A 15,237-nucleotide genomic window follows, 5' to 3' on the forward strand; every position below is an offset into this window, starting at 1 on the left:
GTGTAAAATGAAACTGAACAAAAAAATATTTTATTCCCAATTTAATAAAGAGGGAAAATATTAAAACATCTCTGACCTAATAAATTGTGAAAACCTAAATTATTTTAAGTAAGAAACGAGCACTGCTATCAAACCCAATAAAAACACCAATAACAATAGTAATAAAAAATACTGCTCAAGTGTGATGATGCTCAAACCTATTGATATTTAGAGACAAGTGATTTGTCAACTCGTTTTATTAGTTGAATAAAGGCAAATATGCCTGGTAATGAGCGCTATCAAGATAACGCAACCTAAACTCTGTTGATCCAGATGGAGTTACCCACTTCTTCTTTGAAATGGGTGAGAAATACCATTCGAGTCCTTTTATTACCTGTTTTAAGTTCTCATAAGATGCAGCTTATGGAGCCACAGGAATTCATAAGAAAAACACTCAGTAAGTCCCATGTTTTAAACACCACAGCTGTAACATCTAGGATATTTTAAAGAAACAATAAACCACTGAGTTTTATTTTTAATCACTTTAGTGCAGAAAAATGGCTGCAGTAAAATTAAAAACAATTTTTTTTGTGTTTTAATCAGGTTTTAAAACAGCACCTTGCTGATATACATTCCCATTGAGTGAGGTTTTATTGTAGGTCACAGGTCTGTACTATCTGAAATCAATGGCTGTGTAGCATGTGGGCTTAATCCCTGTGTATCTGAGGAGCAACATCATGATATTAGTGGATTTTTGATCCTTCAGGATCCCTCACTCTTCTTTCCCTCATGTTTAAAAGTTGGATTAACTTGCATATCAAACAAAGCAGCTTAACTTTGTTGTCTCAGAATATTAGAGATGTTTGTTCATTTCATCAGCCAGACTGACATGAATTAAATCTCTTAATAAGTCTCTTAATGTTGATAAAATTAAGGTTCAAAACATGTTCCTATTCTGCTCTAATTCAAAATCGTACTAATCATATTGAATGACAAAAAAGAGGACACTAAAATAGAATAAAGTATAAAAATCAGAAGAGATTTATTTTTTTTAAACAAAGTGTAATTAGATTTATATGTATATATAAAAAAAAAAAACAGGATTACAAGAAATCTTAAAATGTTGAAGGTCACAAAATACGATATAAAACTGAAGCATTTTGTGCTTAGTCCCTTTGACTATATTTCATAATATGAAAATACTGTCAATAAAAAAAAAAAAACACTGAAAATGAATGTCTGTGGTCCAGACATAGTTACTCCACCATTATTTCTAAAGCGGAGGGCATGAAGTGCTTTTCATAACCTGAGGTAGACTGTTCTTCTTCTGATGAGCTCCAACCATCATTCTTCTCTTCATCCGAGTCAACCATTTTACTGTACTCCTTCCTCTCGAATCCGCTGTCTGTACTGTCTGTGTTCTCTGTGCCAAGATCCTGTTTCTGATCATCCTGGCAGTCCATCTGAGAGAAACCATTCTCTTTTCTTATCCCGTCTGGCTCAAATACCTTCGATTTTATTGCAACAACTTCCAAGACAGAGATTTTCGGACTAGGTTCATGAAGAGGAACGCAAATCCAAGTCAAGGGCTCGTTAACCTACAAAAACAGAAGAAAAGAGAAAATTATGATCTTTTTGTATATGTAGGTAAAAAAACAAAATAAAAGTGATTCATGGGACATAAGTAGTAAAAAGCATCTCTAATAAGCTATTTAAATTGATTAATTTGGTATTAGATTTTCTGCTCACCTTAAGCCTCATCTGTCTGAAGATCTTGCTATTGCTGGGATCTGGCACTTTCTCATTAAGGCACTGAGGTAGGAGAGGCCACATTTTGTTGACTCCTCGGAAGAAACTGGTTGGAAAAACAAACAAAAATAAAAAGAGAAAGAAACAATAAATCACTTCAGGCACCCTCATGGTCACTTATTGCAAGATACAAGAAAAAGGGAAGTCCTGTCTTTTCATAGCCCGTCACATTCACACAATACAGACAGGATAATTACTAACCTAAATAAAATTATCTTTACATAAAAATGAACGACAAAATAATTATACACCCTAGGCTTATTTAAAGTAAGTTTTACGTGCTTTTACTGCCAAAATGGTTCTAGGATAAAACTGTAGATTAATTTATCTTCAACCATAATGAGCACAAATGCCTTCATACATTGTGAAACTTTTCACAAACAAACAAACCTGTCTGTATTTCATAGGGTTTTGATGTGATGGAGCAATAAAAACTAATAAATATAATGAAGAGGAAGAAGAAAGGTAAAATACATGGCTACCAAACTTCTCAGCAATATAATGATGGAGGCTTCACCTCAGCCAAGTAAGATCCACACATCAGCCATTTAATTAAATAAATAGGGCGACAGTGGCGTGGGGTATAGGAGTTTGCCATGAAATTGAAGGATTGACGGTTCAAGCTCCAGCTTTCAGTGTCATGTCCTTGGGCAAGACACTTCGCCTGAATTGTCTACTGATGGTGGTCAGAGGGCCCAGTGGCACCAGTGTATTTTGAGTCTCTATACTCAAGTTAATGATCAATCGATTACAAAATTAGTTGACAATTATTTCAATAATCCATTAATCCCAAAAAATCTGATTGTTTCAGCTCTAAAATACATATCCAACTGATTTGTAAGGCTTCATGCGAATCCTAGGGAAAATAAGCAAACGTGATCATAGAAGGTCAAGGAATCCAGCACACAGGTTTGGGATACAGTGGTCAAGAAGTTGGAAGAAGGTGGAAGTTAGAAAAACCTTATCCTAAGCTTTTAACATCTCAGAGCTCTGCTCAATCTGTAACTTCGAAAAGAACAACAGGAAAAATCCGGAATCACAGCCACCCACTTAAACTGACTGAGCGAGGGAGCAGCCAAGAGGCCAATGGTGGAGCTTTATGCTTTAAGACATGCTGTCTGGGAGCACCATGCTGTGTTTATTTGATTTTTTAACAAGAAAAGGAAGCTGTAATAATACACTGCAAAAAAATGGAAATCCAAGTACATTTCCTTAGAATAAGTGCTTTTTAGAGTTGAAAAGGTAAATGACACATATTACTCGTGGAATAAGACAATTTCCATTTAAATTAAGAAAAAATTTCAACCGCATAATATCTAATGATCTTATCCTAAGGGTAAAAAATATTAATTCCATTAACAGATCCTATGTACCTACTCAAATTAAGGGTAAATTCACTTATTTAAAGAAATGTTTACCCATTTTTATATTGCAATTGCAGTTTACCCAAACAAAAACAAACACCTCTCATTTCACATCATTCAATCCTTGCACTGCTTATGGTTAGGATACTTAAAAAAAAAAATAAATCTATTTACTTTTATCAGCAGACATAATGTAAAAACATTGAAGGGATATGAAACGTTCTGCACAGCAAAGGAACAATAAACAAACAAACATAATTGGGCCGCTCAAAAAAATGTCTTCAAAGAAGGTAGCAGTCATTTTCTCACCTTAGTAAGTAACCACAGAGGCATATGATAACCGCCAACAAGACCACCAGAAAGGTAACCAAATATACTGAGAAGCAAAATGAAAAGTTAAATTCACAAATATATTCTCAGTGATAGTAACAGTTAAAGATATTTATATGCATATCATACCTGACATCATTCTATATCCTTCATGAGGATTAATCCTGAATGTTCTGGTGACCTTGGGACTGGGCCCAGCCTTGCTCACAGCTCTTATCCAAACCTGGTACTCTTCACCTGGGCTAAGATCCGACAGCTTGTAAGTCATGCCTTCATGATCTGGGGTTACACTCACGTTGTACACTAGGAAAAATAGGATAATTATCAGAGACAGAGGTTTATTTGTTGATTTAAAGAAAATGTGCAACAAGTAGAAGAGTACTACAAAAAAAGAAAAATCAGTTATCATTTAATTCTAACATACATATGAAATCAATAGCCTAAAGGCTGGTTTATACTTAGAAACCAGGTTGTCTCTGTGTGTGTCGCAGTGAATGCAAATTTGCTGCCACCCTGCCACAAACACTCCACTGCACCTCTCCAAATTTGTAAGTGACCGCAGACAGGAGGCATCTGATTGGTCAAATCTACATCCTCTCTACTCTATGCGCATTTCCTGTTTAGTACCTTACCGGCCTGTTTTGTTTGTATGACCACCATTGTGGACCAGGTAGAAGAGTGAGGTGCGCAAGAACGCTGGGACCCTTTTTCCACCTGGATCCCCGCTCTTTTTCACCCTCATGTCCCTCCGTTGTCGCACAAACCTGCCCCCACTTCCTCACCGCTTCAGCCGTATTTAGACCCACAGCTAGTTCATGATTGTCCCTCTGGCGTTGTGGAGTGGAATAACATAGAGCAGACCACGCTTCAATATTGGGCATAAATCAAAAATATCTGCTTCATACCTGCGACAAGCTCACTGTGAAACACGGGAGTATAACCAGCCCTTCAATCTCCCAGATATGGAAGAATTGGCAATACTTCTGCGAGTAAAACCAGAAATAAAAATATTGTTTCTCTAGTTATTAACTCTAACCCTACCTCCTATGTGAGATGATAAACAATTCTCTAATAATGATCAGCACATCATATTATCACATACATTCACATTTCTCAATATATTTCTTAATGTTTTTTCACGTAGCCTACTTTAAAGTATATTTCAGTGACATACATTTACTTTCTTTAAAATGTTCTTGTTTAAAATAACTCAACTCCTGCGTTATTAAGTCCAAATGGCCGGAAAATTAAGGTAACCATTTCCACCGCCACACACAATGCTGTGGTATTAATCCACTATGCGTATCGGTTTATTATATACAGCGGCAAATTCTGTTTTTCCTAACCTTGTTCTTCCTTCATTTTTATAAAATCCATTGTAGTTAAATGAACTATTTTCTACCTCTTTGTGTGCTCACTCCAATTTGGTAGTACAGGATCATCGCACTCTGGTTGCAGCTGGGAACAGGCTTCCAGAACAGAGTCATCTCAGTGCCAGTGATTTCAGAGCGATCGAATACAGGTGCAACCGAGGGAACTGATGGGAGAAAGAGACAGATATTGAGTTCATCACTTCTTTAACATAAGAAAGATAGACCAACAAGGAGCTTCTCGAGGATAAATCAATATGCCAACCTCTCTGAGAAGAATATCCTCTAGCAGTAGCAAGATGTCTGACTTCATTCAAGTTGGACACGACAAACAGCGACACTTGGTAGGGTGTGTAGTTTTTAAATGCACCTATAGAAAGAGACTCACTTTGTTAAAGAACCAAACAACAGTTGCAACAGTTCACCAAAACAGACAAAAGAGACAAACCTTTAAAAAAGCCTGTTGTCTGATGGTTGTTCACTTTGATCCAGTCAAATTCCCCCAACCCACAGTCTTTATATTGCACCACATACTGTTTGACCTGGTCAGAGAAATTAGGGGGCGGGTTCCAGGACACAGTGAGGTTCTCACTGTTCATTTCAAGGTCAATGTTTGGAAAGTCTGCTTGTTTATCTTAACAGAAGAAAAAATATATTATTGTTAGACCTAAAAAAATAACTGATTGATAAAGACAAACCTCTATGTAGCATAAACAGTCAGAAAATAAAGGGAGAAATTCAGCCAAGCAAAGCTAGAGAACTGAACTTATTTAGGGATTTTATAGCCATATGATGACTACAGGTATTTTCACGCTTTAATTCACAGATGCTGGTGAATATTCTCAGTCATTCAGGTCATAGTCATTCCAACAAAGTAAAAAAAAAAGTAAACAACAAAAAAAAAAAACACTGGACGTTGTTTTCCATGTTGAAGATGTTTTGCTTCCCACCCAGAAAGCTTTCTCAATTATTCATTTCTAGATTAGCATTGAGTTCCAGGCTAGAACTGTGAGAACAACTCCCTTTTCAGAGGTGTGGTCAGTATCAGGTTTTGTAGGCCAACAACGACCTCAACTCCCCACTAAGGGGGATGGACCTGTTTTTTTTCGGTTCAATTAGCATGTTTTCTAAGCCATGACAAGGCTTTTGTTTGGGCTACTCTATAAGCCTGGAACTCAAACGCTTCCTGGATGGGAAGTGAAATCTCTTAAAAATAGTAAAACAAAGTCCAGTGGTTTGTTTTTTCACTTTTTTAACTTTAATTCACAGAGCTGCCTCAGAGATCCCCTGCTAAAATTAATTATTTCTTGCCCAAAAACGACAATGACGTCTAACGAACATATACCTGGTGTTAGCATAGGTAACGGAGATGCTTTTGTAGCACCGAGAGCATTGTAGGCTGATATATTAACAGATGACACATCCTTCAGAGGTGAAGTGAGGCGCCACTTCATCCCATCAAAAATGTAGAGACTGCTTGGGTCGTCAGTGGACACATTCATCAGTTGTATGGTGCCGTTATTGTAGAGAACTGTGACTTCATAACTTAGGATGTACCCTCGTGCCTGAGAATTAGAGAGATTCTGGACAAGCCAGAGACAAGGAGATGGTGCTGAGTAAAAATTTATAGAGTGGTCTTTTAAGTTCATCATCAGCTTACCTTCCAATTTAGAAAACAGCTTGACGGCCCACAGTCCCACCATGCATCCACTTCTCCAACTGGGGCTGGAAAGTGAATGAAGATGGCAGGAAGGTTAAAAACCCAGCATAACCTAAAGACATTTTTCAGGAAAAAAAAACTTTCCAGATCACGTAAAAACATTTAAAAAATATTGTGGAATGAATGTTGTTTTTTCCTGACAGATTAATATGCAGTTGAACCTTGGGAGACTCACAGAGAAAAGCTGCAATTAGAAAAGTGTTTTTCTATTTATGTATACAGGTAAAACAATCATATTCTTCAGAATTTCTCTCTCTAATGAAAACCAGTTGATTGCATCACTCATTGATTCAATGCAACCAAAAAAAAAAAAAAAAAAAAGAGAACTCGAAAACCTCTTAACCTCTGGATGTATCTCAATGAAAAGAGGAATTTGATGAGTTTGTGCAATCCCACATCTTAACTTTAACTGAACAAACACAACACTTAAAATTTACAACACAACTTCACAGAGCAGGGTTTATAAAAGACTAGTTCCACAATATAAAGGATGAGGGAAAAAAAAAATGGACGCATGTCTGTTTGTCCTCACCTCAACCTCACATACACTAATGGAAACCCTGGTGACCACATTAGGCATTAACAGACTGTTGAGAACATGTAATAAGCAGAGAAGTTCTGGGAACTTTTCCAACGTTGCTTCTCAAACAAATAACTCTGCTGCCCAACCCAAAAACAATTATCTAATGATAACAGTTCATTGGTCCTCACAACTGTTTAAGTTTCATCGTCAAGAAGAAAATTCTTCTGATCCAAGCAGGCATGCACAAGACAATAAAGCACATTTACATTTCTAATCAAATACCTATAAATAAATAAATACTCACCAGACTCTGCACTTTTTATTGAGAAGGTTTCACTCCAGTCACTGAAGAGGCTTGAGTCACATTTACAACGAACCTGAAATTCATAGACGGTGTTGGGCTGGGGATCCAAGTGTGCAAAGCTGCTAGTTAATTCCTCCTCATACTGAGAAAAATGAGCAAACAGTTTCATTATTAACTCATTAAAGAAAGGAAGAAGGTGCACAATTATTAGCAAAAGAGACCTGAATGTGGTTTCTGTCTTCCTCTGTATTATATGCAACTTTACAGTCTTCAACACTTTGCTGCAGTTTCTCACAGCTGTTGTTCCAGAAGATCTCTAATGGATCTCGAGAGCCGAATTGAAATTGAGGAGGAGAGGGCTTGACTAGTGACATGAGGGAAGAGCAAGACGGACACAGATAAGACAGATTTAGTAGGCTCAATATTTCCTAATAGAATCAGAGACCATTTTAACTGATATTAAGAGATTTTACTGCTTACTGATGTTTTGTGTGTGGATAACAACTGGCTCAGATTCAACAGAACCAAACTGGTTCTTTGCCTGGACCCAAACAAGGAGTTCTGCATGGCTCTCAAACTGTGCACGACGGATCAGACCATCTGAACTACTCCTGTTCACCTTCTCATCCCTGGAAACAAAACAAGAGAGGGCATGACAGGGCATGGCAAAAACACAGGGCCTAATAATGCTTAGTTTTTGTGGGGGATAATGATGTTTCCAAGTTGTGCTTACTCTGCATTTTTCTTCCAGTGAAGGCTGTAGGTCGTGGAGGTATCAAGGTTTGGCTTTGGATTCCAAATGCATTTTATATCTAGGCAGTGACTCCCACTACATGGTCTATGGCACTGGAGATTAGATGGAGGTGGAGGAGGACCTGGGGTTTCATAGAGAAAGGAAAAAAATCCTCAACAGGGATGGATTTTCTCTGCCATACACATGGGCATGCATACATTTTTTAAGTTAAAAAAACATGACAGGAAAAAAAAAATTCCGTTATCACAGTTGTAAATGTATGCAGACAATGTTTTCCTTCCATGGTTGCTCTTTTAGAGGACATTTCCTCTATATACTTTGTGCCCATTAAAGTTTAGTCCTGTGATGTCTGCCTCATAAACTGGTTTTGACCACATATGTTGTAGCACAGACTGTTCTATGAACAGCAAGGAAGGTATTAAACTGATATAATCTGTGCATGCTCTGTTCCATGGTACCATATTGTAATTATCATTCCGCATCAAATAAGCAAATGTAAAATGTGAAACAATTGATTGCTTCATCTTTATCATTCCTGTGGGCCAGTGTCCCACATTTACGCACATTCCCAGTCTCACTGAATTACTAGAGATGCACTGATCCGATACCTTGATTGGATATCAGCACAATATTAACTAATTAGCTGGATCAATTATATAGATTTTTTTATATTTACTATTGGGAATCCAATTCAGACCATTTATATGAAAATATATCTTTTTGTTGCTCATTTGTTAATAAAACATATAAAGTACATATATGTCTGTTAAGTTATTACCTTGTTCAAACAAAGTTTATGTCAAGGCCAAAGCCTTCACTCAAATGGCCAGATATACTGTTCATTCATTCAACAGTGGAATCGGATCATATCACGGCCGAGACGCTCAGCCCAGGTATTGATATCGGCTTGGAAAACACTGGATCGGTGCATCTCTATGAATTACCTCTTCACTTTGCAAATAGTTTAAAGACTCCTACTTATCACCTAAATGTTTGATTCATTTGTTTGGAAACACACTTAAAGACTGAGGGATACTAGCTTTTGAGGACCGGGGCTTGAGACCAAAGCTCTAAAGCAGTTTTAGCTCTAGAACTAAAATAAAACCTGGACTAACTGTGATCGTAAAGTTGATTTTTAACTCCAGCATGGTACAACTGGATCAAGCTAATTTTCCAAATTCTATCCCATTCGGCTTCCATTCCATGACCAAAAGGCAAGGCAAGTTTATTTGTAAAGCGCAACTCAGCACAAAGACACTTCAAAGTCTTTAAATGAATGAAAAATAACATTGAACAAAAATAAACGCAGAATAAAAGCAAGTAAAGATAAAAAAAAGCATGACAAAAAAAAGGTAGTAAAGCAAATACTTAAACTTAAACCAATAATAATCCAGTTATTATAAGTTTATCTTCAACAGTCAAAGGCAGCTCTAAACAAATGGGTTTTAACCTTTGACTTTAAAGAACTCAGGCTTTCAGCGCTTTTCCAGTCTTTTGTTCCAGATTAGTGGAGCATAGGAACTAAATGCTGCTTCTCCATGTTTGGTTCTAGTTCTGGGTGTACAAAGTAGGCTTGAACTGGAAGACCTGAGTGGTCTGTGACGTTGATACACTGACAATAAATCTGATAGGTATTGAGATGCTGATCCATTCAGTGATTTATAGACTAATAAAAGGATTTTAAAGTCTATTGTCTGAGCTACAGGGAACCAGTGGAAGGACTTCAGAACCAAGCTGATGTGCTCTACTTTCTTAGTTCTAGTCAGAACACGGGCAGCAGCGTAATTCGATCAACTGCACCTGTCTTGTTTTTATTTTTAAACCTATGAAGGCACTGTTGCAGTAATCAATTCTACTAAAGATAAATGCATGACTTCGATTTTTTAGATCCTGTTTGGACATTTATCCTTTACTAATGGAAATGTTCTTCGGGTGTTAAAAGGCTGACTTAGTAACTCCTTTTAACGTGACTCTGAAGAAGTCACATTAAAAATGAAAAAAAAAACTATTTCCAAACCTACAAACATAAAACCATGATATAATTCATATTTTTCTTTAGCAAAGTCATGTTGAGAATAATAGAAATGCAAGCCCATAAAATGCTTTAAACCTCTTTATAGTTCAAAAATTACATTTTAATTTCTAATGTCAATGTATCTCATCATATTACCATTTGTTTTGTTTTTGATCCCTATTTGGGCCCATTTATTCTTTAGAAAATAGAGCTTTGAGTAACATTCTGTCTGTATTTAGAATTTAGTGGATAGATTACATAAAAGTGGACAGATAAGAATACAGAAAACAACCTTTAGTTCAAATTTGTTGAACCATATAACCCAGACATGGAGTATTAAGCATTACTGGGTAGATAAAGCCCGCCCCCCAAAAAAGCATAAAAAAACAATGTAAATAACTACCTATGTTAGTAACAATTCACCCGTATAAGGACCACTTTGTGAAGCTCCTGGAGTGTGATTGAGTCAGAAAAAAATAACGTAAAATCCAAATCTAACAACTTCTCATTTTCACTACAGAGAGGAAAAAGAAAGAGACCCCTAGCCTTCTTTACTGTTGTGTGAAAATTTGATCTTGTAGGTAAGATTGTTCGAAATAAAAGCAAGAAAAAAAAAAAACTTGTTCCCTACAGATCAAAAGAAAAGTCAACAAAAGATAGGTGTGCTGTTTGATACCACAAGAAATACAAAGGATGTGTGAGTCAATCACACGCTCATCCGCCTGTCTCTCAAACACACGTTTTTTTTTCTTACATTCAACACATGCCTGTTACCTTCACCCATTTCTCATAAGCCGACGCAGCTTTTGCAGTAATCACTTCAATACCTGCACATGAGACATTACCAGAAGAAAGAGTAGCTACAGTTAACAGGAAGAAGGCTGCTTCAGTGTGAATGACTGTGTTCATCTTACAAGACCACTTCTACTTTAAAATAAAAAAACAATTCAGAGTTGAATAGAGAAAATAAGGTTGTTGAACTTAGACTGACTTTATTTATACCTTGGGATTACTCCTCACTCTTATTATTTCCCTTCATAATTGCCTTGATTAATTATGGGTATTCATTTGAGTTCTCCGCCACACCCATGATAAGCAGCCCACACTGCTCCCCACCTCACCCCTTCACCCAGGCAGCATGATAAACTCCTCTGAGTCACAGCAAACGGGCAGGCTGGGATGGTACTTTACTACATCGTCACCAAAAACATTACATGGACACTGGCCCAAGGTTTCCGAAAGAATAAATACATTTGAAAAATAACAATGGGATGGAAAAATGTAAAAATCAATGGGGTCACCATAAGTGTTGTAAGAATAGTGCAGGCAGTAAGGAAGAAGGATGAAAGTGGATTTCTCTCAATCAAAAGTTAGGGTTAGCTCGATCCAACGTTCCCACCAACATCACCTCACAGAGTTTAACAAACAGTATTTAGTGACATGTACTCTGTGTGATACTAGCAGATATAAGCACCTTCATGTTTTTTGGTTGTATAATGGAGACCTTCAGTCGTTCACTACATATCTGTAAACTTTGTCTTGTTGTAGTTCTTTTCTGGAAGGCTGTAGCCCCATTTTGTTTAGGTCTGCTGAGTGAGGCTGAGTTAGCAAAGCAGTCTTGAGTTTATTTTCCTACCCTGGATTATAGCAGGGCAGGATTTGAAATTATAATTTAGATATCTGAAATTCTAATGAAGAACGTTATTGTAGATATCTAGAAGTAAATGCCCAATACAAGTGAATGGGAAACGTGACGACATTTTTAGTAGTAAGAATTACATTTATGATATCTGAAATGTTAATTTTAGATAGGAACATTTTTATTGTAGATATTTAAAACGTGCATTTTTACTAGGAAGAAATGCATTTGAGACATCTGAAATATACATTCAGCTAAGCTAATAAAGGTCACAAGGGCCACCTAAAATTTGTAAAGATTTCTAGCTATCCGAAAGTTAGAAGTAAAATTTTTGCAGGAAAAAATGAAATTTAGGATATTTTTATGTACAGTTCTGACTAGTAGGAATGGAAAATAGTAATAATTGAACTTTATTTATCTCACATTGGTGAAATTTACCTCTGCATTTAACACATCCCCTTGGGGAGCAGTGGGCTGCCATCTTGGGGCGCCTAGGAAGCAATCAGGGGTTAAGGGTCTTGCTCTGAGACCCAGAGTGGCAATCTATGGGAGTAGGTTTGAACTCCCAACCTCAGGATTCCAAGCTCTATGCCCTAACCACTAGGCCACCACTTCCCTAATGTAGGTTTGACCAGGAAGAATCTTATTTTAGAAACCAACAAGTGGAACAAAAGATAGGACAGCATTTTTTATAAATGTCAAAACGGCCTGCCTTACTGGATAGTTTTCTTATAGTTGACCCAGTGAGGGTATAGGAGCTTGGAACAGGAAGTAGGAGCCAAATATATGATGTCATACACGCCCTGCTTTGTTTTTAAAATATATAAATATAAAAAATATAACCGTGGATGTCTGGGGGACAGTGATTCGCCTACATGTTATGAAATGCTGGCGTACCATAAAGAATAAATTAACAGTTTAGTTTGTGCCTTCAACTCGTTGCTCATAGGAAGACGTTACTTGGATATAACAAAACAGAATATCTTCAGAACAGCTCCACGTGACACAAAACTAATATGGGTGAGTAGAACATGATGTAATAACGTAAAATCAAGGGCCCAATGTAAAAAAAAAAAAAAAACGGTGTTCCCATTTAATGCAAGGGACTCGAGTTACAATCTTGGTTGCATCAGAAAGGCATCCGGTATTTAAAAAATAAAAAATAAACAAAAATGTATCAAGTCAGTGAAAAAGATAAACTGACTAGCTGTGGTAACTCTTCAATAAGGTAGCAAAAAAACAAATATATGGGTTTTGAGATTTTTTAAGCTGACATCCAAAAGCCACAAATGGTGTACCGAAAGATGTTTTAGATTGATTAAAACCATGCATACACAAAACAAGCAAATGTAGCACCTGTGCCCCCAATTGCACACACGGGACAACGCCTCATTTTCAGCCCTCTACACACCTACCTTTAACCATAAATGGTCAACGCAAAGCACTGAATGAATGTCGGTTTATTTTTGTGAGCCAGCTGAGCTCTGGCACATTTCCACACAAAGTTTGTATTTGATAGACCTCAACTTTTGCTTGGAAAAGTGACATGAAATAGTTTCAGGACTTGATAAATCAGACCCCTAATCCTGATCATGAGTTTTCCATTCACTGTTTCTGCCAAAAAAAAAGTAACTGCCCGTATTTCTACTTTTCTTTTGTTTTAAGTCTTGCTCTATTTATTCATTGGCCTTATTGTTTATGATCTTTTAGTCAATAGGCTCCTCTCCTATGGTACCAACTACCAGTTTTAGTCCATGAGGCAGACACCCTGTCTACTTTTAAGGGTAGGCTTAAAACTTTCTTTTTTGATAAAGCTTATAGTTAGAGTGGCTCAGGTTATCCTGGGCTATCGCTATAGTTATGCTGCTATAGGCTTAGACTGCTGAAGGACAAAGGGACCCCTATTTCATCATTCTATCTCTATTCTCCCACTCTGCAGAATCTGTTTAATGTCTAACATTCTGCTCTCTCTGCTTTTTCTCATAGTAGCTTTGCCTCGTCTGTTCCTGTTTGGCTGAGACACCATCCTGGGGAGAAATATCAGCTGTGCTTCTGCCATCAACACCTTTGCTTATAGATATTGCAGATCGGCCTGTTTTCCAGTGTAGTCCTGTTTCTCTGACTGTGACTGACCTGATGTGCTCTCTTTACTTCTCTAACATGGGAACTGACTTTTCCTGGACCGGGCCGCTTTTTAGAGCTGCTTTTTGTGTCTCTGCTTCTGTCTCCTTGAACCCCAGTCAGCCTCAGCAGATGGCCTCTCACACTGAGCCTGGTTCTGCTGGAGGTTTATTCCTGTTAAAAGGGAGTTTTTCCTCTCCACTGTCACTACAAGTATCCTTGGTGTGAAGGATTGCATTTGAGTCAATGAGTCGATGCAATCAACTGGTTTTCCTTAGATAGAAAACTTTGAATCAATTTGACTGTATGGTCTGTAAAGTGCCTTGAGATGACATGTGTTGTGAATTGGCGCTATATAAAAGAACTGAATTAAATTGAATCTGTTCTTGTTTTTAGCCCCATGTTCTGTCTATTTTTTTCTCTACCCATGTTGTAAACTTTTGGTCTTTGTAAACTATTGGTTTGTTAAATAAATAAAGTCAAAAATTTCAGACAACTGCAAACATATTCTAAATGTAGCTTTTAAGAAACAACAGGAAATGAGTAAATTTAGACAATACTAATCATGCAGACAGTTTAAAAGTTTTAATGCTCTGAGTAAGGAGGAAATCCGCTCAAAGCGAAGAAAAACACACGTGTCATTTATATATTTAATAAACTTACCTGGGTTAGAAAAACAACAGTGCTGTAAGGCGAACACCAGGAGCCACCAAGGCGTTGATGTGGCCATCACATTTGGATCTCAGGATTCTATAAAAACAAAAAAATATATAATTCAGCAAATTCATTCAAATTCTCCGATGTGTTGCCAGTTGCGTTCACTTCCCCCTCATTCTGTAGCGTTGTTAATAGGAAACTACATTCACTGTATGTTTTACCAAGACAAGATAATGTTTACCTCATTGCTACTTGTCACCAGCCGCATGAAGCGCATTCTGTGGCTGTGAGAGACGCGCTTTACAGAAGCTGAGTAAAGTTAATGCAGATATAAAAAAACTCCGCCCCTTTCAGGAATTGCCGATGACATAGGAGCGAGGGTAAAACAGCGTTTCCTCATGGTTTGTGTCTACTAGAAAAAAAGCGCACGCGACCCAGTCATGTTTACTGTCTTTTTTTCCTATCATACTTAAACTAGTGTACGTTCAACTTTAGAGCCGCGTAGCTGACTTTGACTCATTTTTCAAACGGAAAATTGTCGATTACAGTCATTATGGATATCTATGATTACAGTTACCTCCTGTCACATGTCGACATGCGATAGAAGGACCTCCTACTGATCAGCAGATGTGCAGAGGCGTAGCAATAAAATT

At 37.3% G+C, this 15,237-nt stretch overlaps 1 protein-coding gene across 1 annotated transcript; it reads right to left on the reverse strand.

Moving 5' to 3' along the window:
- Positions 1-1,091: 1,091 nt before the first annotated feature.
- Positions 1,092-15,163, reverse strand: il12rb2l (interleukin 12 receptor, beta 2a, like). Its single transcript, XM_038276641.1, has 15 exons — positions 14,826-15,163; positions 14,591-14,677; positions 8,133-8,274; positions 7,880-8,028; positions 7,621-7,763; positions 7,400-7,541; positions 6,513-6,577; positions 6,198-6,435; positions 5,301-5,486; positions 5,118-5,222; positions 4,885-5,019; positions 3,612-3,785; positions 3,462-3,528; positions 1,729-1,834; positions 1,092-1,577 (listed from the first exon to the last, which is right to left on the reverse strand). The coding sequence occupies exons 2-15, from the start codon at positions 14,655-14,657 to the stop codon at positions 1,236-1,238; spliced, it is 2,061 nt and encodes a 686-aa protein (XP_038132569.1). The 5' UTR covers positions 14,658-14,677; positions 14,826-15,163; the 3' UTR covers positions 1,092-1,235.
- Between the last annotated feature and the right edge of the window lie 74 nt (positions 15,164-15,237).

The sequence above is a fragment of the Cyprinodon tularosa genome, unplaced genomic scaffold, assembly GCF_016077235.1.
Source record: "Cyprinodon tularosa strain WSP-4 unplaced genomic scaffold, ASM1607723v1 ctg126, whole genome shotgun sequence".
In the NCBI taxonomy this organism is placed as follows: Eukaryota; Metazoa; Chordata; class Actinopteri; order Cyprinodontiformes; family Cyprinodontidae; genus Cyprinodon; species Cyprinodon tularosa.